The sequence below is a fragment of the Balaenoptera acutorostrata genome, chromosome 5 (genome assembly GCF_949987535.1).
Source record: "Balaenoptera acutorostrata chromosome 5, mBalAcu1.1, whole genome shotgun sequence".
In the NCBI taxonomy this organism is placed as follows: Eukaryota; Metazoa; Chordata; class Mammalia; order Artiodactyla; family Balaenopteridae; genus Balaenoptera; species Balaenoptera acutorostrata.
In genome coordinates, this window is record NC_080068.1 from 11,749,502 (window position 1) to 11,773,478 (window position 23,977).

Genomic DNA, 23,977 nt, shown 5'->3' on the forward strand with positions numbered 1-23,977 from the left:
GTGTTGCTTCTAACTGTGTGATGGTGGCCGCCCTAGCATTTGCACAAAAGGCACGACAAGAGGCTCTGGGGTTCATTCGAGTGATTAGGTGAGTGTGACATAAAGGCGAGAATACTACTACACATATAGACTTAAGGAGACACCTGCACCTCTTCACTTGCTCAAGAATCAGATAGTGATTCAATATGCAAAGATAAGAATGCTTTACCTTTATAACTTAAAGGAATAAAGAACCACTGCTACGTTAGATATGCTAAGAAACCCATAGTAGCATAATCACCTTATGTTAGAAATAAGGATAAGCATTTGAAGAGTTTTAAGGGTAGGAGACATAGTAGAAAAAGGTCATGGTTTATGTACTCTCTTTTTTCTGTCTTTTTTATTTGCTCATTTATTATTAAAAAATCATATCAATTCAATTACATATAATCTATAAGAAGGTCTAGCAGTTGAAAATTATGTCTGTGTATTGGTTTCCTAGGGCTGCTGTAATGAAGTACCACAAACTAAGTAGCTTAAACGACAGAAATTTATTGTCTCAGAGTTCTGGAGGCTAGAATTCTGAGATCAAGGTGTCAGCAGAACTGTGCTGCCTTTGAAGGCGCTAAAGAAGGATCTGCCCCAGGTCTCTCTCCTAGCTACTAGTAGTTCCTTAGTTTGTGACAGCATAACTCCAGTCTTCACATGGTGCTCTTTTCCTGTGCATTCCTCTGTGTCTAGATTTCTCCTTTTCATAAAGACACCGGTTGTATTGCTTTAGGGGCCTACCCTATTCCAGTAGCTCCTCATCTTAACCAGTTACATCTGCAGTGACTCTGTTTCCAATAAGGTCACACTATGAGGTACTGGGGATTAGTATTTCAACAAATGGGTTTTAAGGGGACACATTCAATTCTTAACAATCTGTTATACGTATTTCAAGTTGTTTAAAAAGAGGATCTTTTATCATTGAAGCACTATCAACAAAAGATTATTTCATTTCCTTCTGTTCATGGGTATTTCTCTGCCTACTGAAAGCTAGTATCTCTTCCTATGTACTAGATCTCATCCCTTAACTCTTGAAGGATTTTCCTCTTGCAGTTATTCCTTCTTTCGCCTGTATTTTTGACCTTTTCCCTTCTTACTGAGTCATTCTCATCAGTCTTTAAACCTGTTCAAGCTGTTCCATCTAATATGCACACACCCCATCTCAATCCTATTAGCTACTATTCTTCATTCTTGGAAGAAGCTTGCATCTTGACAAGTGTGTAGCTGGTAACTCCTCATTTCTCCTTCATCTTCAGTTTGCTTCTGAGCCCACTGTAATCTGAATTCTGCTTCTAACATACCACCTGAAACTGCTTTGGTACAGTCCACAGTGACTGATTTTTTTGATCAACCCTCACTTTACTTCATCTTTGCTGCATCCAACATCATCGACCTCCCTCTCCTTCTTAAAGATATTTCCTGTCTTGGCTGTTATGACACCAGGCTTTCCTCGTCCACTTCTTCACTTTCAGTTTTCTTCACAATCACTCCTTTTCATCTTTCAATTATTGATTGTTCCACTACACCAGTATATTGGTAGTTTCCAAACTTCATTTCCTGACCACATCTCTCTCTCTTTGAGCCCATGCTTACATAGCCAATGCATACTATATTTCTTCAGCTGGATGTTACAAGGGACCTTAAAATTAAACTTGGTGTCTTTCCTTCATCTTAAATTCTTCCACCTCAAAGTGTATTTGCTCTTAAACAGGAATGAGCGATACTTACATCCTCCGAATAGACCTGCCAGAAACTTAATGTCATCTTTGACTCTCTCCTCTCATCTTTCCCTTCCACTCCACACATTTCTGGTAGAGTCCACCTTCTAAATAGCTTTCAAACCCACTCCTACAGCCCCATTTTAGTTTAAATTAGAACGATTTCTTACCTCGATTATTAAAACAGCCTCTTATCTGTCTCTAGTCCTGGTTCCATCCAGCCCGTTCTCCATACTGTACCCAGAATAAGCTGCATACACTTAATTCTGATCATACCCTTTCATGGCTTGAAAGTTCTTTATTGATATACCAAAACCTTCTGAATAAAACTTTATTCATTATCATGGCAAAAATGACTTTTATGATTTGGCTCTCAAGTGCCTCTTTGTGTATACCTCTCCACACCGTTGTTCTGAAATACTTGTTCCCCAAACTCTTGCAGTTGTTTTCTCTGCCTCCAGGAGTTCTAAAGGTCCTGCATGTGAAAACACTTGCCTTTCTTTTTATTTATTTATTTATTTTTTGGTCATTTACCGGTTCCTTCTACCATTAAGATTCTGGTTTGATATTTCGTTCTTGAGAAAGCTTTCTCTGACTTTGCTATCTTAGTGTATATATGTATTTGTTTCCTAGCCCTATGTGGCAAATTAATACAGGTTTCTCCCACTATTCAAAAGTAGAGCATTCCTGTGAAACCCTTCATAAACCTAAATGGCATCAAGCAAAGAAACAGTTACCTTAGCCCACATCCTGCTAACAGATGCACACAATAAATCGAGAGAAATCACAGATGCTTACAGACACAGTTCAAAGCTATGGCAGCCTGATGCCAAGATGCTGAATATAGTTCCCGGGGAAGGAGCTTAGCGGCGCTGCCCTTGCTACTTGGGGTCCACGCTGCCTCTGTAACATCTCACTGAAAAATAAATGCTGAACATCGTTTGCCCTTTTCACCTTTTTGTGTAAAAGTGAAAATCCTCTTCAGATTTCTTTCGGTTAGCAAACCGGGTAGTGATATAGGTCCTTATAAAAATGAATTGGCGTAAAGCAAACTTTTGAAACGTAGGGGATACCCATTCAGACTTGGTCACTTAAACACTTTTAAGTTTTTTGTGAGAGCCTCACGAGGCTGAAATTAAGGTATCAGTCAGCTGCGCTCTCATCTGGAGCTAGGGTGCCTTCCAAGCCATTCCTGTCATCGGAAGAATTCACTTACCTGGCTTTGGAGGTTTGAGGTCCCGTTTCCTTGCTGGAAGCCTCTCTCATCTCCATACTGTCTGCCTACACACAGGACCCTCTCTGTCCTCAAAGCAGCAATAGTGAGTCAAGTCCTCACACTGAGGATCCCTGACCTCTTTCTCATGTGACTCATTAGGGCTCCTGTGACTAGATTAGGTCCACTCAGATCACCTCCCTATTTTAACATCAGCTGTACCAAAGAACATGATACAACCCCAAGAATGATCTCTTGTCATACGCACAGATTCTGGAAATGGAGGCAGGACAACTTTGGGGTGCCGTTTTAGACATTCTACCTATGACACCCTAATTGTTGTTGCTTCCCTTATATACTTGAATGGTTCTCACTGCAGGGGAAAAAAAAAAAAAAATATATATATATATATATATATATATATATATATATAGCCATGATCCCCATTTTATGAAAAAAAGCTCTGAGAAGTAGTATAGACCACTACTGAGCTATAGTGGTTTTGTGTTAATGCAGGCAGACTTGGGTTTACTTCAGTAATAATTGTTTTCTAGTTCTACAGTGTAAGAAAGTTGTTAAAACACTGAAAATGTGGTTAAAAACACCTTCCTGGTAAAAATGTTGTGAGTAGCCACTGACGATGTATGCAAAGCATTTGGTGTTATATCCAAATTTCAACAAATTGTAGTTTTCTTATTAGTAATTGATTTATTCAGGATCACACAGCTAAACTGTGTCACAGCAAAGACTCAGATGCAAGTCTTCTCTGCCTCCGCTGAGTGACATCAAGAGGTAACATGGAAAACAATGATAGATTTGTAAGTTTTGTTCTATATTAGATTATAGTTTTTAAGATAGTTTAGTGTTGCTTAATGATAATCTGAGACTTCCCAGTACTCTTTAATTTACAGAATCTTTGAGACAAAAATTTTGTTTTGTAATGGAAGTTAAATTATATAGTTGGACACAGTACACAAGCATTCAGTGCATAAGCAACCATTCAAAAGTATATCTAGTCCATAAGTTTTAAAAAGCTGCTTTTCCCAAATTCATGTCTTAAAGACTCCTGTTTAACAATGTATTGTACATATATTGAGTTTTTGAAGATAGCACTGTATATGCTGTTACTATCCATTAGTGCTCTAAAAAAGAACGAAGCATGGCCTTTACTACTTTCCTTAGTACCTGATACTGGTTTATATTCTGTAGCTGTGATCTGTAGCTTCACCTAATGTTTGTGGCTTTTTTGCAGCTTAGTTTTCTGACCTCCCAGGCTGCCTGAAACTACTGCTTAAATTGAATCACATTATCTGTGATTCCTGTACAGTACAACATTGAGGCTCTCTGCTTTTTCTTCTCCCCAGAATTCTACAATTATGCCAGAATTCTTGAAAAAACATCCCTACACCATTACTTATTTCTGTATTCTTTATCATTGTCACAATTCACCCCATAAAATGGGATATTACCATTTTTGAGATCTGCTAATATTAGGGATGTCTCTCTAGTTTTACTGTCTTGAATAACATATACAACTAGAAAAGCTTTCCTCTCCCTTCATTATGCAAAAAATGTATATGTGTTGCCAAGCAGTACCCAATATTATTCACACTGTCCTTCCCCTCTGTCTGAAGGTGGCATAAATGTCCAGGGCCCAAGAGCTGTCTCAGGAGGATGGCAAAAGGGTGCCCACTACCTACAGCCAGCTCCTGCCAGCACTATGTTTTATAAGATTTAAAGATTCTTTTGATGGTGGGACCTGACACACTAGTGCTCAGATGAAAGACAGAACTCTTTGTTACTTACACCTCCAAATGAAAGAAGGCTGCCAGTTAGGGTCATGGAGGATATTGCCCCCTGGGGACCAAGCAACAGCAAATTGGGCAGTTTATAAATGACAAGCAGGATGGGATTAGCTAGGTTTCCAGCACTCCCTGAGGATTGGCCAATTTGAATAATTTCAGGAGCTCTGGGGTGCAGAGACCGTCCCTAGTTTCCTGGTACCTGGCCCGATGGGGTTGGTACCTAATGGCCCTGCAGTGTGAAGACCCAATAAAGGAAGTGTTTGGAGTATGGACTTAATCAGCTATTGAAGAGAACTAACTGGCCTCTCTCTAGCCAAGGCCTTACAACTAAGTCAATATAGCATTTAGAAACAAACAAACAAAACAACTGTATTACTCACTGATAAATGGAATATTTATAAATGGAATGGAATATTTATAAATGGAATATTTCCTGCCATATCAATAAACAGAGGATGTCACAGTCACCCATGATTGCAGCCCTCCAATGTGAGCTGGTGAGCCCTGAGGAAACTCAGGGCTGAAAAGAATACCTGCCATCTAGCAGCCATCAGACTGTAGCCACTCCCTGCGGTGAGTTTTGAGGAAACTCAGGATGTGAAAATACAGGCCCCAGAGAGCTGAGGTGCATATCAAAGGAATGATTTCAGTGAGCCCAACTCTTGCATCTTCCCATACATAGAAAAGAGCTGAATTCCTTAACTTGAGATGTCTGGTTTTCTTTATTTATCTTTTGATGTTCCCAATTACCTGCTCTTTGTTGCAGAACTCCTATATAGGGGCTTCCCTGGTGGCACAGTGGTTAAGAATCCGCCTGCCAATGCAGGAGACGTGGGTTTGTGCCCTGGTCCAGGAAGATCCCACATGCCGCGGAGCAACTAAGCCCATGCGCCACAACTACTGAGCCTGCGCTCTAGAGCCCGCCAGCCACAACTACTGAGCCTGCGCTCTAGAGCCCGCGAGCCACAACTACTGAGCCTGTGCTCTAGAGCCTGTGCTCCGCAACAAGAGAAGCCACTGCAATGAGAAGCCCGAGCACCGCAACAAAGAGTAGCCCCTGCTCGCCGCAACTAGAGAAAGCCCACGTGCAGGAACGAAGACGCAACGCAGCCACAAATAGATAAAATAAAATATTAAAAAACAAACAAACAAACAAACAACTCCTGTGTATCCTGGCTCCTCCCCTCGCCTCCTAGGAGCAGTTTCTCAGAGTTATCTGAAATGCTGTCTCCCGGGCTGCAGTCCTCATTTTGCCCCAAATAAAGCTAACTCACAACTCTCACGTTGTGCATATATATATATTTTTTAAGTCAACAGCACTTATAAGTGAGGAATGGGGTGTGTTTGATGTCTTTGATTACTTTTGTTCCTAGCAGCTAAATTCATAGCTTTGTTCACACATAATTCTCTTAGTTTATTTAGGGTATTGAGAGATAAGATATCCCCTACTCCTCACATAAAACATGAAAAGCAAGTAAGCATGCCTTCATAACAGAAAGGAACTTTTAACAGGCTGTTTTTAGCCTTTTCTTTCTTTTTTTCTTGTATAGTCTACATTGTGGGAAGGGTCACTTAAAGCAATTGCTTACCTTCTTTAAGAAATACAAGTACAATGTGACAAGCGTGTCTGTCTTCCGTGAGGAAAAAAAAAATACTGGCAATTTTTTGATAATCCCAAGACCTCTTAAAGATACTTATTTCCCCAAGACTTTTGTATAAAACAAGTAAATGGGACAAATTAATATTACTTTATCACTTGTTGACTTTCTTTGTTGAGAAGCTCATTGTTGGTGAGTTTGTAAAGACATTTACATCTTAAGTATAATTCGTAATTGATGTTGGTGAAACCCATGGGGTTAGGAGATCAGGAAACTAATTTGTCATGCCTACTAACTCATTAAGACACTGAGAAATTTTTCATCCTTCTACCTGCAAAATACTATCATTTGAAGAAGGCTTTAGAAAATGAAATACAAATGTTTGTCTTTTTAATTTTCACCAAGAATGCTTTATGAAACAAAGAACAGAATAGTGAAAACTTTGAGTAAATATTTTTTGTCAGGATTATGACTTAAACTCTCTGTCTACTTACTGTATAGAAAAAATTATGTAAGATGTAGAACATTATATTAGAAGAGTTATGCAACCCAAGTTTTTCTTATTAATACAAGAAGTGAATCTAAGCAGACTCTAAAAACTTGGAAAAGACAAGGCCATAGTCCCATGGAACTGTTTTAACATCTTAGCAAATTTCTCAGTGGAGGCTACTGTTTTTGGTGGGGGTTTTTTTGTTTTATTTATTTATTTATTTATTTATTTATTTATTTATTTATTTTTGGCTGTGTTGGGTCTTCGTTGCTGTGCATGGGCTTTCTCTAGTTACGGTGAGCGGGGGCTACTCTTCATTGCAGTGCGCGGACTTCTCATTGCAGTGGCTTCTCTCGTTGCAGAGCACAGGCTGTAGGCACATGGGCTTCAGTAGTTGTGGCACGTGGGCTCAGTAGTTGTGACTCACGGGCTCTAGAGCACAGGCTCAGTAGTTGTGGCGCACGGGCTTAGTTACTCCGTGGCTTGTGGGGTCTTCCCGGACCAGGGCTCAAACCTGTGTCCCCTGCATTGGCAGGCAGATTCTCAACCACTGCGCCACCAGGGAAGCCCTACTGTTTTTAAGTATTCCAAAAACTGTCAGAATACAATGAATTTTGTAGAGAGGCTAATGAACATAACTTAAGGGTCTTGGTATTATTATTAATGGTTTCCTTTAATTTGACCTTTGCTACAGTTGTCTTCTCTGCTTCATTTCTATGAATAAACTCCTATTTATCCTAGAAATGTACCATTTTCTTCAATAATTGGTCAAAAAAGATTCTGACAGCAAAAAAATTCTGTGCATAGAAGTGTTTTATAAATTATAAAGTCCCTATAAAAATATAAGGATTGTTATCATTATCTTGAGTGATGGGGATCAGTAAGAAGTTTTAGGATTTCCTAAGAGGAGCTACTTGCAAATGAAAAGATTATGTTGATATCCATTCTCTTCTTTAATTGCTTGAAAATCGTAGCCAATATACCACTGTGTCAAGGGATGATGCTGTTTACTGATTGATTTACATGCTAAAAAATACATTTCTAAGATACTCACTTTGAACACCTCTTATGCCTTTTTAAATTTTTATATTTCTATGAAAACAATTTTTTTAAAAACACACTGTTATTGTAAATCAGTGGAATGTTAGTTCATCTCTTAAGTCAGTGATTGTATAAAATCAAATCTAAAATCTTTTTTAATTGAATGTTTGTAAAAAGAAAATTTTGTAGCATTATGTAGCAGTTATTGATACTGAAATGATTTATAAAATATTTTTTAAATTATCTTAGATGAAATAATAGAGAATTAGAGTGGTGTTTTTATTAACGTTGTTTCAATGTTTGAAAGGCAGGTTCTCTTATGGCCCTGTATATATGATTATATGCCTGCACTATTTAACTAGCTATCCAGGTGTTGCAGATAACATGCTGCTTTAAAGTTAACATAAGAATTACATGAGGTCAGTTATTTAGGTAGAGCTGCAAAATACATTGTGTTTTCCAATCTCTGCCCTGCTGTCCACTCCTACCATATTCCTATTTATTTTTTCTCTTTTTTCACTTGTTCATAACCGTCTGTCCTTGTTTACTCTGATAGAATTGTCTGTTTCCTTTATTTTTTAATCTTTTGACATTTCCATTTACAAGAATGAGGAAACAGCTTGTAAGTCATAAAGTAAAGCTCTCCAGAGAGGACCAGAAGTCTATAAATAGAAAGAGAGTCATAATGACTCAGTACCAATTCTGATATGTTTTTGTAACTAGTAGCCAAGAACTATGTTCATAATTTTACCTGAAGAATTATGTGGAGGTTTGTGAGTTTGAAATTATTATATGATTTTTTTAATCTGCATTTCTAATTTCAGCATAAGATCATTTTCAAGGTGATTTACAGTCTCCACTTGCCTTTAATTTCTTGGCACTTGATTTCTATTCATACAAGTCTTAAAGAAGGAGGTGATTCTAATTCAGGCAAAAATAAATTATGGAATATATGGGACTGGAGTCAGCTAACTGAATTTGGGACAAATTAACCAAATATTCATGTATCTAGATCTAACTTTCCAAACTTAGAAAATAAAAGTAGAATAAGATAATTTTTAAGGAACTTTTATATTTGTATTTCTGATTCTCCAGTAGGTTATATAATGAAAATATAAATATTCCTTTTACACATTGAAATGAGCTATTTTAAAAATTAGCTTATATATATATATATTTTTTGGAGTTATCAGACATATATTGTAAAGTAAATAGACTTAGTATTAAAGAACTATAAATTAATTATTGAGAATTTTTTTTTCACACACACACACTGTATTTTATTTTTACAAGAGATAAATATACTGACACCAAGCATTGTACATGGATGACCACAACAAAAGCAACAATGATTGCAATTACCAAACATGAAACACACTCATACTATGTCATAATATTGACACTCAGTCCAGTAATCCTCCACTGTAACTAGCTTATATATTTTTATACAACTATAATGAGTCATAATTTACAGTAATTCTAACAATTTGCAGTTTGTCCATATATTCTGGTGAACTCTATAACAAATTGTCTCAAAACGTAATGGCTTAAAACTATACTTTTATTGTGTTCACAATTTTTTAAGTCAGGAATTTGGGAATGATTCAACTCAGGCAGTTATGGTGAGATATTGGCTGGGGCTTTGGTCACCTAAAGACTCCACTGGGCTAGATATTCAAGATGGCTCACTCTCATGGCTGGCAATTGATTGTGAGTTTCCTTAAGAGGCTGTCAGAGGAAGTGAAATGTAGCTTGTATTTCTCAGCATGACTGCCGTGTTCTTTCTGCAAGGGAGGAACCTGAGAGGAGCATTCTAAGAGACCAGTCCTGGAAACTGAAATCTGATCTAGCACTGAGAATCACTCAATTACTTCCATTGTATTCACTTGGTCAAGCAAGGCTATAAAACCAACCCAGATCCAAGGAGAGAGCATTACATTCCATCTTTCATTAGGAATAGTAGCAAAGGATTTGTAGCCACCTTTAATCTATCATACTATGAGTTCCATATTTATGAGTAATTATCAAATTAGGAAATATAGAATTGAATTTTAGTCCTAGAATTAATTATACTTGACTGAGAAACAGAGGATGCCATAATTATTCAATTATATATTTTCATAAGTAATATGCATTTAAATAAGCACAAGATTAAATTGCTTACATTAGCCTAAGGGTTAATGGAATAACCTTATTTTAAAAACCAAAATACTAAAATCCTGTTAATTCTACACATCAATAGGATTTCTAACTCAATAGATCATCCTATCAAGGATGTCCAAGAATTTTGCAAATATATTGAGGGAATATCGATTCATCTGAAAGTAGCCTTCATTTTAGTAAGCATTGTTTAAGGGTTTTCATCTTGTGTGTTAGACAGATACTTCTGTGAATTTTGCCACATGTACATATAACAACTAAAAACAAAACTCTAGGTAACTATGATTCATTTGCAAAGTCATTCATAGAGAAGGATTTTATAAATTTGCTTCTGCTGACACACAATGAATACTTAATATGTTATTCCATAAATAAGTGCAAATGATATATTAGCACCCACCTGGTTTAAAGCTGTGAGATTAAAAACTTCTTGAAAAAGCTTCCCAGGGAAAAAAAATCAGAGAATTGTGTAAAGTGAGCATGATTTTGGAAAACCAAGTTTCTTTACAATTCCTATTAGCCACAATATAGGTAAATCTTCACTTTAAATGAATTCATTGACAAAATATTAATTAATTAATATACAAAAATATTGCTGCTAATTATTCAACAAAAAAACTGTTGGAGTAGATTCTGGCTGAGGCTCAGATCCCCTTTCAATAAAGGACTCACTACCCAGCTGAAAGTCCTATCGTTAGCTGACTGTCTTCAGCTGAAGTCAAGCTCATCGCTTGGTAGTGTGAGACAATGAGTAACATGACAGCAGCTGAGATCTAGTTCCTGAGGCAGCTCCCAACCAATGACTGAACAGGGAGTGGTACAAGAGCCTACCCACTTTCCCCCCACACGGGATTCCTCTCCTGGGCGGTGTTGGCGCTGGAGCTCCTCGTTTAGCTGGTAGAGGATTTGTCAGGTATGAATCATGGTTCACTGCCCCTCTCCTCAATTCTGATTCTTCTTTTCTTTTCACATGGATTTATTCTTTAATAAACCTTTTGTACTCTTAACTCTACTTCAGTATTTGTTTCCTAGAGAAAATGTGACAATATTTTATGAAGGGAGTTAGTTTTTCTTAAGTGGGATACTACACAAGACTGGGAATATAATCAGTAATACAGTAGAGTTTTTGTCATCAGATAGTTTATAGTCTGGTGTTATCAACCTCCATGATAATGTCCATGGGGGCTCAAAGAAGTTAATTAACTAGCACAAAGCCACAGAGAGGGTTCTTGGTAGTACCAAGGATTTGACCTTAGATGTCTCTGATTCGAAGGGACATGATGATTTTCTTACCTACCTTTTAAGCCTGCAAACTTTTTCTTTGTATTATGGAGCAAGCGAAGCTTTTTTACCATTAACATTGTAACATGTAATATTTAGAATCTATGAAAATAAATATTAAAATGTTGGGTATAAACTCTACCCATGAAAGCCCATGATTTAGGGAAGAAACAGGACTACTATGAAATAAAAGGAACAGACAGAGATAATTAGTGTCTCCCAATCAGCTGGCTGTCAGCAAATGAAAGGAGATATTAGTAAATTTGAATCATATGTTCTCTGTTGCTTATAATAGAAACAAATTAACACCATGAGAACCAGAATAAACTAATACTCTGTTTATTCTAATCCATTAGCTGTTTTCTTCCTTGCCAGCTCAGGTAAGGTTAACAGATTCAGAAAAACTGGGAATTCTCTTGTTTATACTGTTTATCTGCTAAGTTATAGGAAGCAAACGTGGATTTGAACGTCTTCTGTGTGTCAGTTACAATGCTTGGTGCTGGTAATAAGCTAATGAAATAGTCTATCTGCTCAAGTGGATTAGGGAAACTAGTCTAATGAGGGAAGGAAACAAGCAAACAACACTTGAAGTATTAGTAGTCTGTGAAATGATGTATGACTTAGACACCATGGAGCGTGCCGTCACCCTCAAGGGAAACGTAACTCAGTCAACAAGGGAAGGCTCCCTGCTGGAATAAGGAATAATGCTTGAAATGCCTCCTAGATCATGAGAAATAGTGGGCGATAGAGAGATGCAGTGTAACCCAGAGACGTGCATGTGTAAAACAAGGAGACATGAAGCAACATTCTGTAGCTCGATTCTGTAGGAATGAGCCCTGGTTGTAAGAAAGTTGGAAATGAAAAACTGACACTCCAGAAATATGCAAGTAGCTGAGAATGAAAGGCACCATATGCTATGCTAAAGAGTTTTGACTTTTTTTTTTTTCCCTAAAGTGATTAGCTGTTACATTAAGAAATGATGTAATTAATTCCCAGTTAGGAAAATATCTCTGGCAGATAGGGAAGGTGGTAGACATAGAACCAGTTCAGAGACTTAACTGCAGTTAGTCAGATAAGAAGCAATGGATACCTAGAGTAAGTCCATGAGGAGTAGAAAAGAGTGAGTTCAAGAAATACCAAGGAAACAGATCAAAGAATTGGGTACCAGATTGGGTTCAGAGTGAGTGTGAGCTGAGAGTATGGGATGCTTTTCTAGCTATTTTAGGAAATAAGAAGATAATGAGAGAAATAACTAGAAATGATTTTTGAAGTAGGAAAAGATGTTGAGATGAAGTTTGAGTTGGAATGTCCATGGGAAAATGCTGAGTATATGCTCAGGAAGTAGTTCTTTTTGTGGGTTGAAGCTTGGAAGATAAGTCTAGATTAAGCATTTGTTAAGTGAGAGTTTCCAGCGTAGAGTAATAGAGGTCATGGATGTGGATGTATTGTGTACACGGGGACTGTAGGTGAATGTTCATGCAGAGTGACAAGGTTAAATACCCAAAGACAGAGCTCTAGTGAAAGGGACAAATGTTACAGAGATATCATTAAAAATAAAGATTATAACATGCCATTCATTTGAGAATTAATATTTAATTATAACAGGAACAAATGGTAAACTATCTCTTTTGATGTATAATTATTTTTATTCCACTGATTATGTATGCACAGGAGTGGGAGGACAGAATTTAGGATGAATCCCTGATTTCTGTCTTAGACAACTAAATGAACAAAGAGAAATCAAAAGAAAAGGCTATCAGAAAAAAACGTATGTGTATATATCATATATAGCATAGTATCTTTGGATACATTAATTTGTTTTGCAACATAGAGTATATTATGAAAAATATCAGACTGTAGAGGAAATTTCAGTTTTATTAGTCATATGCAATTATCTCCCACTGCATGCAGCTAACTTATCAAGAGCAAAGTGAAAGGTCTAAGCATATTATGCCATCTCTTTGATGTTTTTATAGGATATAATGAAAGATGAATGCTCAATGCTGAAGCTGCAGCTGAAAGAGAAGGACGAACTAATTTCCCAACTTCAGGAAGAACTGGTAAGTGTGAATAATATTTGGCCCACGGGTGTATTTTCCTTGCAAGGTTATTTGCTATAAACCTTACAACTTATTAACACTTAAATTATTAGTGATTTATAAACTGTTAGTGATTCAATCTAATTATCAATTTTATAATCCTACAGTAATGAAGATTTGACAGTCTGAAAAAGAGAATGTTTTATAATATGTATTGAACTTTACATAATTCCAGAAACAGATTACTGACCCAGGATAAGGCATTTCAGTTGTACCTATCAAAAATCTTGAAGGCTAAGGCCACATTTTATTTTGTAAAGTGTAAGATTTAACTCCATACTGCCATACCTAGAGACACAATCGTGTAATATGAAGCAAAATACTCAATAATTTTGCTAACAAAAGCAAATTTTGCTTTTACATAAAGGTACCAAAAATGCATTAGCCTAATGAGATGTTTTATTAATAGATATTCTATAAATCCCAAATTATCTTAAAATTATACAAAAATATGAAATGTGTAGTTCATGTTTTCAGGGTGTTTTTTTAGATGTGACATCATAAATGTATTAAATCATACTTTCATAACATGAAAACACATTTGGTAGGTAACAAGAGTAGCAGTGGGCATTACTTTTTAAAGTATGTGTTCTCAACGTATATATACATATATATATGAATAGTATTTTGCAATATAACACATTTGATCTGGATAGAAATAAAAAATGAGTTCTCCAAAACAAAAATGAGGAAGTAATGAGAAATTTTAAAAAATTAATCATTCTTAAGAATACCAATAAAATAAAGACATACTATACAATAAGAGGCCCTGACTCATTATCAAGATCAAAAAACAAACCCTAGTCAATAATGTTCTTTATGATGATTTCATATTTGACTACATTAACAATGTATTATGTAATTATTAAATAAATTAAATGACGAAACACATTTTATAGACCATCAAGCTTCCGAGAACTTTTCTGAAAACATTAGTGAGAGAGCATACAAATTTAGAGTCTATTTTATTGACTCTTGACAACTGACAACATTTTTACTGAAACTTGACCTTTAGACTGTGTTTCATGACTGGGTTTGATGCTGATTATTGGTCCCATGAGCATATTATTGTCACTTTAGAAACCCATTGACCCATATCTATTAAGATAGTAATAGAATTACAGACAAAAGGAACATGTCTTACATTACTGGGAATAACCTTTTATAAATAAGTAATTTATTTATAATATGAACTTTATTACTTAAAGAAAACATGACTATATATAAAACCGTATAGGTATGTATGATATAATCAAGCTTTATCTTTGAGTTGACTAAAATCATATGTAGATATTTATGAATGGATGCCTAGAATTATTAGTTTTAACACAGCAGAAAATGTATTCACTTTGCCAGAAAATGCGTATTTTGGATAAGTAACTCAGAAAGAAGTGTTCATTTTTTTCCCCCAACATTAGTTATGATCAGATTTAAAACTTGGCCTATACAAGAAGTCAGACCTTCATTTGTTGAATGGAATGAGAAGGAAAATGATTACTTCCAGAGCCAATGTTACATAGCTATAATTAAGATAATTTAGTGCCCCTCCCTCCAAAAAAGTCCTCTGTTGGTTGATCTAGTAAAATGAGATGCAAGTGTTTTCTCTTGCTTGGTTTTTGTTTTTGTTTTAAACTTGAATTACCCAAATTGACTTCTTAGCTTCTAAAAATTTCCCAGGTAACAATCAAGGTAGCACCTTAATTTTGTGCTATGTAGTTTGCATAGTCATCTTAAATAGTTCAGCAAAGGAGAGTGTTAACTTTTGAAAATAGTTTGTTTCATTAAAAAAAACTGTACCTAAAGAAAAAAGTGTATAGGTGATTTAGGAATTTAAGGAAGAAGAAACATTGTTAAAAGAAAAAGTCATCATTAAAACTGGACTTGAAGCATGGGCAAGGTGGCAATCACGTAAAAGTCATAGAAACCACTTGGATCCATTGAAAATTAGGTCCTAGTATTTCTGATTCTGATAATAAGTAACTTGTGACATGCTGACAAAGTAGACATTAAATTTAACATTTTCAAATTTAGATAGGTAAAGTTTAAATTTTTAAAGTTTTTAAAGTTTAAAGCATTTTAGGAACCAGTTTCCTGTACCCTGCTATAATCACAATCTGTAAGAATTTAGTTTAGTTTTGTTTATGATGTGTTTCTCATTTCTTAACCACTGCTATTATCATAAGCAGTTTACCTACATATACACTATAAATCAAATTTGATGCAATTATACCAATAAAGAATTTATATCCAACTTAATAAAGTTATTTTAATATAATTTATTTAGCCTCACTTTGATATTTTCAGTTTAAAAAAGTTAGTGCAGTGTGGGGTTGGCGGCAAAAGAAATGTTTTAATACCACTTAAATTTTTTTATTGAGGTAACATTGGTGTGTAACATTTTATGTTTCACGTGGACAACATTACATTTCTGCTTCTGTACAGACTACAGCGTCCTCCCCACCAAAAATTTAGTTTCCATCTGTCACCATACAGTTGATTCCCTTTCTTCATTTTGCCATCTCCCGGTGCGTCTTCCCCTCTGGTAACCAATACTCTGTACTCTGTATCTATGTATGTTTTTGTTTGGTTTGGTGTGTGTGTGTGTGTGTGTGTGTTTTGTTTCTTAGTTTTTTGATATTCCACATATGAGTGAAATCATATGGTATTTGTATTCTCCATCTGACTTTTTTTACTTAGCATAATACACTCAAGGTCCATCCATTTTATCATAAATGGCAAGATTTCATCTTTTTTTTTTTTATGGCTGAGTGGTATTCCATTGTGTATAGATACCATATCTTCTCTACTCATTCGTTCATTGATGGACACTTTGTTTCCATATCTTGGCTATTGTGAATAATGCTGCAGTGAACATAGGGGTAAATTTATCCTTTCGAATTAGCGTTTTCATATTCTTTGGATAAATACCCAGAAGTGGTGTTACCAAACTCAGGTTTGGCTGCTCGCCTCTCAAAAGCTGATAATCCAAGGGGCAAGTGTCAACAGAAAGGAAAGGTGCTTTAATCAGAAAAGCCTGCAATCTGGGGAGAATGTGGACTACTTGTCCTGAGACCAACTCCAAATATTCTGCTCAGTCATGACAGTTTTTAAAGGGAAAAAAAGGGGAAGAATCTCAGTGAATCGTTGAGGCAGAAGGTTGGATTCTGCATCATTCTCCCTTGCGTGCAGACTGTCTTGACAGTCTTCAGATGTTATCTTGCCTGTGTGATCTGCCTGCAGGATTGCTAAGGGACCTGAGGCAGGTAGAGAGCTACTCATTTTTTAACTGCTTAATTTTTCATTCTTTTTATCCACGAAAAGAATCAACAGGCATAGTGTGCATGTAGGAGAGCGTAAGTCAGGAGTTAGGTTAAATTGCCTACTGATCTCATCCCTATAATTAGGTTCTCTTAAGGTGAGAGGGGAACAGAAATGGGCAAACAGGAAAGGGGCAGAAGAGCTGCTTTCAGTGGGATAATCGGAGCATATGGTAGTTCTATTAACTTTTTGTGGACTCTCCATGCTGTTTTCCATAGTGGCTGCACCCACTTTCATTTCCACCAACAGTGTATGAGAATTCCCTTTTCTCCACATCCGGCCAGCAATGTTGTTTCTTGCCTTTTTGATAATCATTCTAACAGGTGTGAGGTAATAACTCATTGTGGTTTTGATTTGCATTTCCCTAGTATTTGGTGATACTGAACATCTTTTTATGTGCCTATTTGGCCATCTGTATATCTTCTTTGGAGAAATGTCTATTCAGCTTCTCTGCCCATTTTTAAATTGGGCTGTTTTATAATACTGAGTTGTATGCATTCTTTATATATTTTGGATATTAACCCCTTATCGGGTATATGATTTGTAAAGATCTTCCCCCATTCAGTAGCTTGTGTTTCATTTTGACGATTTTCCTTTATTGTGCAGGAGATTTTTAGTTTGATGTAGTCCAATTTGCTTATTTATCCTCTTGTTTCTAGATATGTCTCCTCAGGCAAGGGAAAGACATTGCTATGACTAATGTCAGTGTTTTGCTTATGTTTTCTCCTAGGATTTTTATGGTTTCAGGTCTTACATTCAAGTCTTTAATCCACTGTGAGTTGATGTTTGTGTGCGGTGTGAGATAGTGGTCTAGTTTCTTTTTTTGTACATGGCTGTTCACTTTTCCTAGTACAATTTGAAGAGACTATCCTTTCTCCATTGTATGTTCTCTGCTCCTCATCGTAAATTGTGTCCATATACAGATGGATTTATTACTGTGTTCTCAATTCCGTTCCATTGATCTATGTATCTGTTTTTCTGCCAGCACCATGCTCTTTTGATTACTATGGCTTTGCAGTAGTTTGAAATCAGGAAGTGTGGTAACTCAAGCTTTGTTCTTTATTCTCGGGATTGCTATGGCTATTTGGGGTCTTCTTTGGTTCTATGTTAATTTTAGAATTTTTTTTATATCTGTGAAATGTCTTGGGATTTTGATAGGGATCACATTGAATCTGTAGATTGCTTCAGATTATAGGGACATTTTAACAATGTTAACTTTTCCAATTCATGAGCACAGAATATGTTTACATTTGTGTCTTCAATTTCTTTCTTTTAACCTCTCTGGTTAAATTTATTCCTAGGTATAGTATTCTTTTATCTTACATGGGATTGTTTTCTTAATTTCTTTCTGCTAGCTCATTGTTAGCACACACAAGTACAACAGATTTTTATGTTTTTGTACCCTACAATCTTATTGTATTTGTTTATTCCTAACTTTTTTTTGTGGAATCTTTAGGGTTTTCTGTATATAAAAATCATGTCACGCACAGATAGTGACAGTTTCATGTCTTCCTTTCTAGTTTGGATGTGTTTTATTTTTCTTGCCTAATCGCTCTGGCTAGATTCAATAATATGTTGAATAAGAGTTAGTGAGAATAGGCATCCTTGGCTTATTCTTGATTTTAGAAAGATAGCTTTCAGTTTTTCACCATTGACTGCAATGTTAGCTGTGGGTTTGTCACGTATGGCCTTCATTATGTTGAAGTATCTTCCTTCTATAACCACTTTATTGAAAGTTTTTTTTTTATCATAAATGTGTATTGAATTTTGTCAAATGCTTTTTCTGCATGTATTGAGATGATATGGCTTTTATCCTTTTGTTAATGTACTGTATCATATTAGGTTTTTTGGGTTTTTTTGGTTGTCTTTAGTGGATGTTAACCTACATTTCCAGAATAAATCCCACTTGATCATTGTGTGTTATCATTTTAATGTATTATTGTATTTGGTTTGCTAATATTTTGTTGAGGATTTTTACATCTATGTTCATTGGAGATATTGGCCTGTAATTTTCTTTTTATGTGTCTGATTTTGATATCATTTGGTAAGATGAGTTAGCATGCATTCCTTTCTCTTCAATGTTTTGGAAGAGTTTGAGAAGGATGAGTATTAAATCTTAATCTTTGGTAGAATTCAGCTGTGAAGTTGTATAGTCCTGGGCTTTTGTTTTTTGGGAGATTTTTGATTACAGTTTCAACTTCTGCACTGGTTGTATGATTTGAAGAATGTGTCCTTTTATTCTCGGTTGTCTTCTGTATTTCTGTGGTATCTGTTATCATTTCTCCTTTTCTGATTGTATTTATCAGGGCCTTGCTTTTTTCTCAGTGGATCTAGCTAAAGACTTGTAAATTTTGTTTTTCAAAGAACCAGCTCTTAGTCTGAATCTTTTGTATTGTCTTTTTAGTCTCTATTTCATTTATTCCCACTCTATTTATTTCCTTCCTTCCACTGATTTAGGGCTTCATTTTTTTCTTTTTCTAGTTCCTTTAGGTATAAGATTAGATTGTTTATTTGAGTTTTTTCCTGTTTCTTGAGGAAAGCCTGTCTTGCTATAAACTTCCCTCTTAGTACCACTTTTGCTGCATCTCACAGATTTTGGCATGTTGTTTTCATTTTCATTTGCCTTCAGGTTTTTTTTTTTAATTTATCCTTTGATTTCTTCATTGACCCAATAGTTGTTCTGTAGCATATTGTTCAGTCTTATTTGTGACTTTTCCAGATTTCTTCTTGTAATTGATTTTTAGTTTCATAGCATTATGATTGGAAAAGATGCTTGATATGATTTCAATATTCTAAATTTATTGACTTGTGTCTCAACATATGGTCTTTCCTTGAAGGTTCCATATAGAGTTGAAGAATGTGTATTCTGCTGCATTTGGCTAGAACGTTCTATACAAATCTATCAAATCCAATTAGTCTAACATTTCATTTAAGGCTGTTGTTTCCTTGTTGACTGGATGATCTATCCATTCATGTGAGCAGGGTGTTTAAAGTCCCCTACTATTATTGTATTGCTGTAAATTTCTCTCTTTAGGTCTGCTTATAATTGTTTTATATATTTTGATGCTCATATTAAGTACATATATATTAAAAACTGTTACATCTTCTTGATGAATTGTCCCCTTTATGATTATATACTGTCCATCTTTCTCATTACCCTTCTTGTCTTGAAGTATATTTTGTCTGAGTGTGGCTATACTTGCTTTCTTTTGGCTGCCATTTGCTTGGAGTATCATCTTTGATCCTTTCACTTTGAGCCTATGTTTGTCTTCAGAGCTGAGATGTTGCCTGGAGGCAACATATGTTTGGATTTTGTATTTTAATCTATCCAGATGCTCCCTTTTGATGAGTTTAGTTTATTTACATTTACGGTGATTATTGATGAGGACTTAGTACTGCCATTTTTCTTTTGTTTTCTGGTTGCTCTATATCTCCATTGTTTTTCCTTGTGTTTCTGTAGGACATTTTAGTTTGATGGTTTTCTATGATGTTTTTCTCCATTTTCTTTTGTTTCATGTCTCTGCTCTAGATTTATGTTTTGTAGTTACCAAGAGGTTTGTGTAAAATGTCTCATAGATAGAACAGTCCTTTTTTCTGCTAATAGCATCTTCATTTGCCTATACAGGTTCCATCCTTTTTCTCTTCCCCTTTTGTGTGTTTGTTGTCTCAAATTATCCTTTTTTATGTTGTGAGTTTGTTACCATATTAAAATAGCTGTTTTTTCCACACTTTTAACCTTTATGCTATAATAAAGTATTAAAAACCTATTCTGATAGAGTTGCAGTTTTCTGATTCTATTACCTTATTCAAAGTTGTGTGTGTGTTTTGTCATCTTGTTTGTGGTAGAAGAGCTCCTTTTGACAGTTATTATAAGGGAGGTTTAGTGGTGAACTCCCTCAGCTTTTGTCTGGGAAGGTCTTTAATTCTCTTTTGTATCTGAATGATAAATTTTCTAGATAGAGTGTTCTTGGTTGGCAGTTTTTATCTTTCAATATTGAGTATGTCATTCCACTCCCTCATAGCCTGTGGAGTATAGCCTAATGTGGGTACCTTTGTAAGGAACCTTTTTTCCTTTATTCCCTGACTGCCTTTAAAATTCTTTCTTTGTCATTGACTTCTGACAGTTTTAATATAATGTGTCTTGGAAAAGGTCTTTTTTGCACTGAGGTAATTAGGTGATCTCTTAGCTTCATGGACTTGTACATTCAGTTCCTTCACCAGGTTTGGAAAGTCCTTAGCTATTACTTCTTTAAACTCTCTGATCTCTTCCTCTCCCTCTGGGATACCCATTATCCTAATATTTTCCCTTCCTAATAGAGTCAGCACTTATAGAATTTGCTCATTTAAAAAAAAATCTTAATTCTTTCCTCTTCTACTTGTATCATTTCTAAATATCTATCTTCAAGCTTGTGAATACTCTCCTCCATATGGCCTGTTCTATTTCCAGTACTTTCTAATGCATTCTTCATCTCATTTATTGAATTCTTCTGCTCCAGAATTCACTTGGTTATTTCTGACTTTCAGTCTCTGTGGTAAAGTGTTCCTTCTCTTCATTAATTTTCTTCCTGAGCTCATTGAACTGCCTTTCTGAGTTTTTTTTTTCTTGTGGCTCATTGAGTTTCTTCCTGAAAGCTATTCTGAATTCAATCAATTAGATTACAGTATTCCATGCCTTTAAGTTTGGTTTCTGTAGAATTGTCACTTTGATTTTTGTTGTACAGTGTTACTGTGTTTCTTTTTTTTTTTTTTTTTTTTTTTTTTTTTTTTTAAAGTTTTACTTGATTTTTTATTTATTTATTTATTTATTTTTGGCTGTGTTGGGTCTTCGGTTCGTGCGAGGGCTTTCTCCAGTTGCGGCAAGCGGGGGCCACTCTTCATCGCGGTGCGGGGACCGCTCTTCATCGCGGTGCGCGGGCCTTTCTCTATCGCGGCCCCTCCCGTCGCGGGGCACAGGCTCCAGACGCGCAGGCTCAGCAATTGTGGCTCACGGGCCCAGCTGCTCCGTGGCATGTGGGATCTTCCCAGACCAGGGCTCGAACCCGTGTCCCCTGCATTAGCAGGCAGATTCTCAACCACTGCGCCACCAGGGAAGCCCGTTACTGTGTTTCTTCAAGGAGCTTGAGTTCTTACTCTGCCAGCACTTCTGTAGTAGCAGACACCTTTCTTTAGGTAAAGCTGGGTGTTTTTTGTTTTTTTTTTTTAATTGATTCTAATGATTCAACAGGTTAGAAATTAGAGACCTTTCCTATTTTTCATTAAGTGGCACTAGAGCACAAGCTGCTTTGGTTTCTGTTACCCAAACTGCCTCTGGTTATCTATGAGAATGGGTACTTACACCCTCCACCATGTTTGTCAGAAGTGTCACCCAGTGCCCTCAGTATTATTTGCGTCTCTGGGGGCATTGCTACCTTGCTGTTGTGGTGCTACTGGTGCCAATATCTGGGGCACTGGGGTGGTGGGCTCTTCTGTTGAGTCTGAATCACAGGCTCTGATGCCTCATGGGGAGGAGGTGAGTTGGGGGAAGAGCTCAGATCACATGGGTGCCTCTGTCATGTCTGGTATCGTCAGGCTCAGGGGCTTTGCTGCTGCAGGCAGGGGGGTTGGGAGGCCAGAGTTGTGGGCACTTCTCTGGCTAAAGGGATGGGGCCCCAGCCTTGCTGCTGCTACTGCCCAGTTACCTGTGGTGACTGGAGCCACTGGGGCCAGGAGGATGGAGTCTTGTCCCCTGTCTCCCCTACTGCTACCAGCTTCTCTGGGGCTGTGGGCTCAGGCACCATCTCCAGTGTTCCCTGGGTCCCGCCACCTCTGTGTTCCAGACCACCTACCTTTAGGTATACAGATGTGTGTAATGATCTGGCCTCCTGTTTTTGTTGGGCAGAGGTACGTTTTGAGTTATGGGTGTTTTACTGACTGTAGATTAAAGGGAAGAGACCAAAAAAAACTTGCTTCATCACAATGATGACGTTACTCCAAAAGAGATGTTTTTAAAGGCAAGATCTTTGGTTAATTTTTTATCTTGTAGAGCAAGGTTCCTCAACACCACTGTTGACATTTGGGTCAGATTGTGCTTTATAACTGGTCTTGTGCAATGTCAGATATTTAGCAGCATGCCTGACCTCTGCCCTCTAGATGTCAGTAGTACCCTCCAGGCAATGCCAAATGTCCCTGGAGGCAGATTTGCCCCCAGTTGAAAACCATTGCTTTAGAGGTATATTATACTACAGTCCCCAGTTAAATTGTATGATATTGGATCAACATCTATCTGTTGGTACTCAGTAAAAAGTTCTGCAGAAGGCCTGGATCTCTCTTTTGCTATCACATAAATAGCTATTTGAATGCTGTTTTAGGCCACTAGGGCTGCCATAACAAAATACCATAGACTGGGTAGCTTAAACAGAAATTTATTTTCTCACAGTCCTGGAAGCTAGAAGTCCAAGATCAGAGTGCCAGCATGGTTGGGTTCTGGTGAAAGCTCTTTTTGGCTTATGGATGGCTTCTAGCTGTGTGCTCGTGTGGTTTCTGCTGAGTGCATGGGCATGGAGATGAGGAGAGGGAGAAAGGAGGTGTAAGTTTTGTTTCTTCTTATAAGGGCACTAATCCCATCATGAGGACCCAGCCCTCATGACCTCGTCTAAGCTCGTGCATCTCCCAAAGGACCCCTATCTCCAAATACCATCGCATTGGGTGTTAGGGCTTCACCATATAAACTTGGGAGAGATGCCATTTAGTCCATAGCACATACTGTTCATGTTCATTCCTATTTAACATTAGCAACTAAAAATGTGGACAAAGAAGTCTATTATTTTTCAAGCATTAAATGTGCATTTCAAACATCATTCTTTCTCTACTGTGTGACCTCAGAATTATTACCTTGGTTCTTTTCTTTCTTGCTGGGTAGGTAGACTTTACAAAGCACAAATATACTTAGAAACTCAATTTTTATTTTAGATTATATATTGATATTTGAGCAAATTATTTACATTATTAACTGAATTTATAACATGAGTGTATTTTGTAGTCATACTTTCAGTTTATCCCTTTCTATTCTTTTTAAAAAGAAAACATAGTGGTTTGTATCTTGATAATAATTTCAAACATCTTGAAATTATTCCCCCTGAAATTTGTATCATTTACATCAGTGAGATTTACTGAGTTTTTTTTTAAACAGATAATCATTTGTACATTTTAGGATGTCTAAGGGGATATTAAATATTAGAATATCAGAGT

At 36.4% G+C, this 23,977-nt stretch overlaps 1 protein-coding gene across 4 annotated transcripts in view; it reads left to right on the forward strand.

Annotated features, from left to right (window-relative positions):
* The window catches only part of CCSER1 (coiled-coil serine rich protein 1), a 1,332,111-nt gene that overhangs the window by 592,768 nt on the left and 715,366 nt on the right, over nucleotides 1-23,977 (forward strand). For all 4 annotated transcript variants that reach the window (XM_057546975.1, XM_057546973.1, XM_057546976.1 and 1 more), the window contains one exon: nucleotides 13,310-13,393. In XM_057546975.1, coding sequence (XP_057402958.1) covers nucleotides 13,310-13,393 — 84 coding nt within the window. The remainder of the gene's footprint in view (nucleotides 1-13,309; nucleotides 13,394-23,977) is intronic.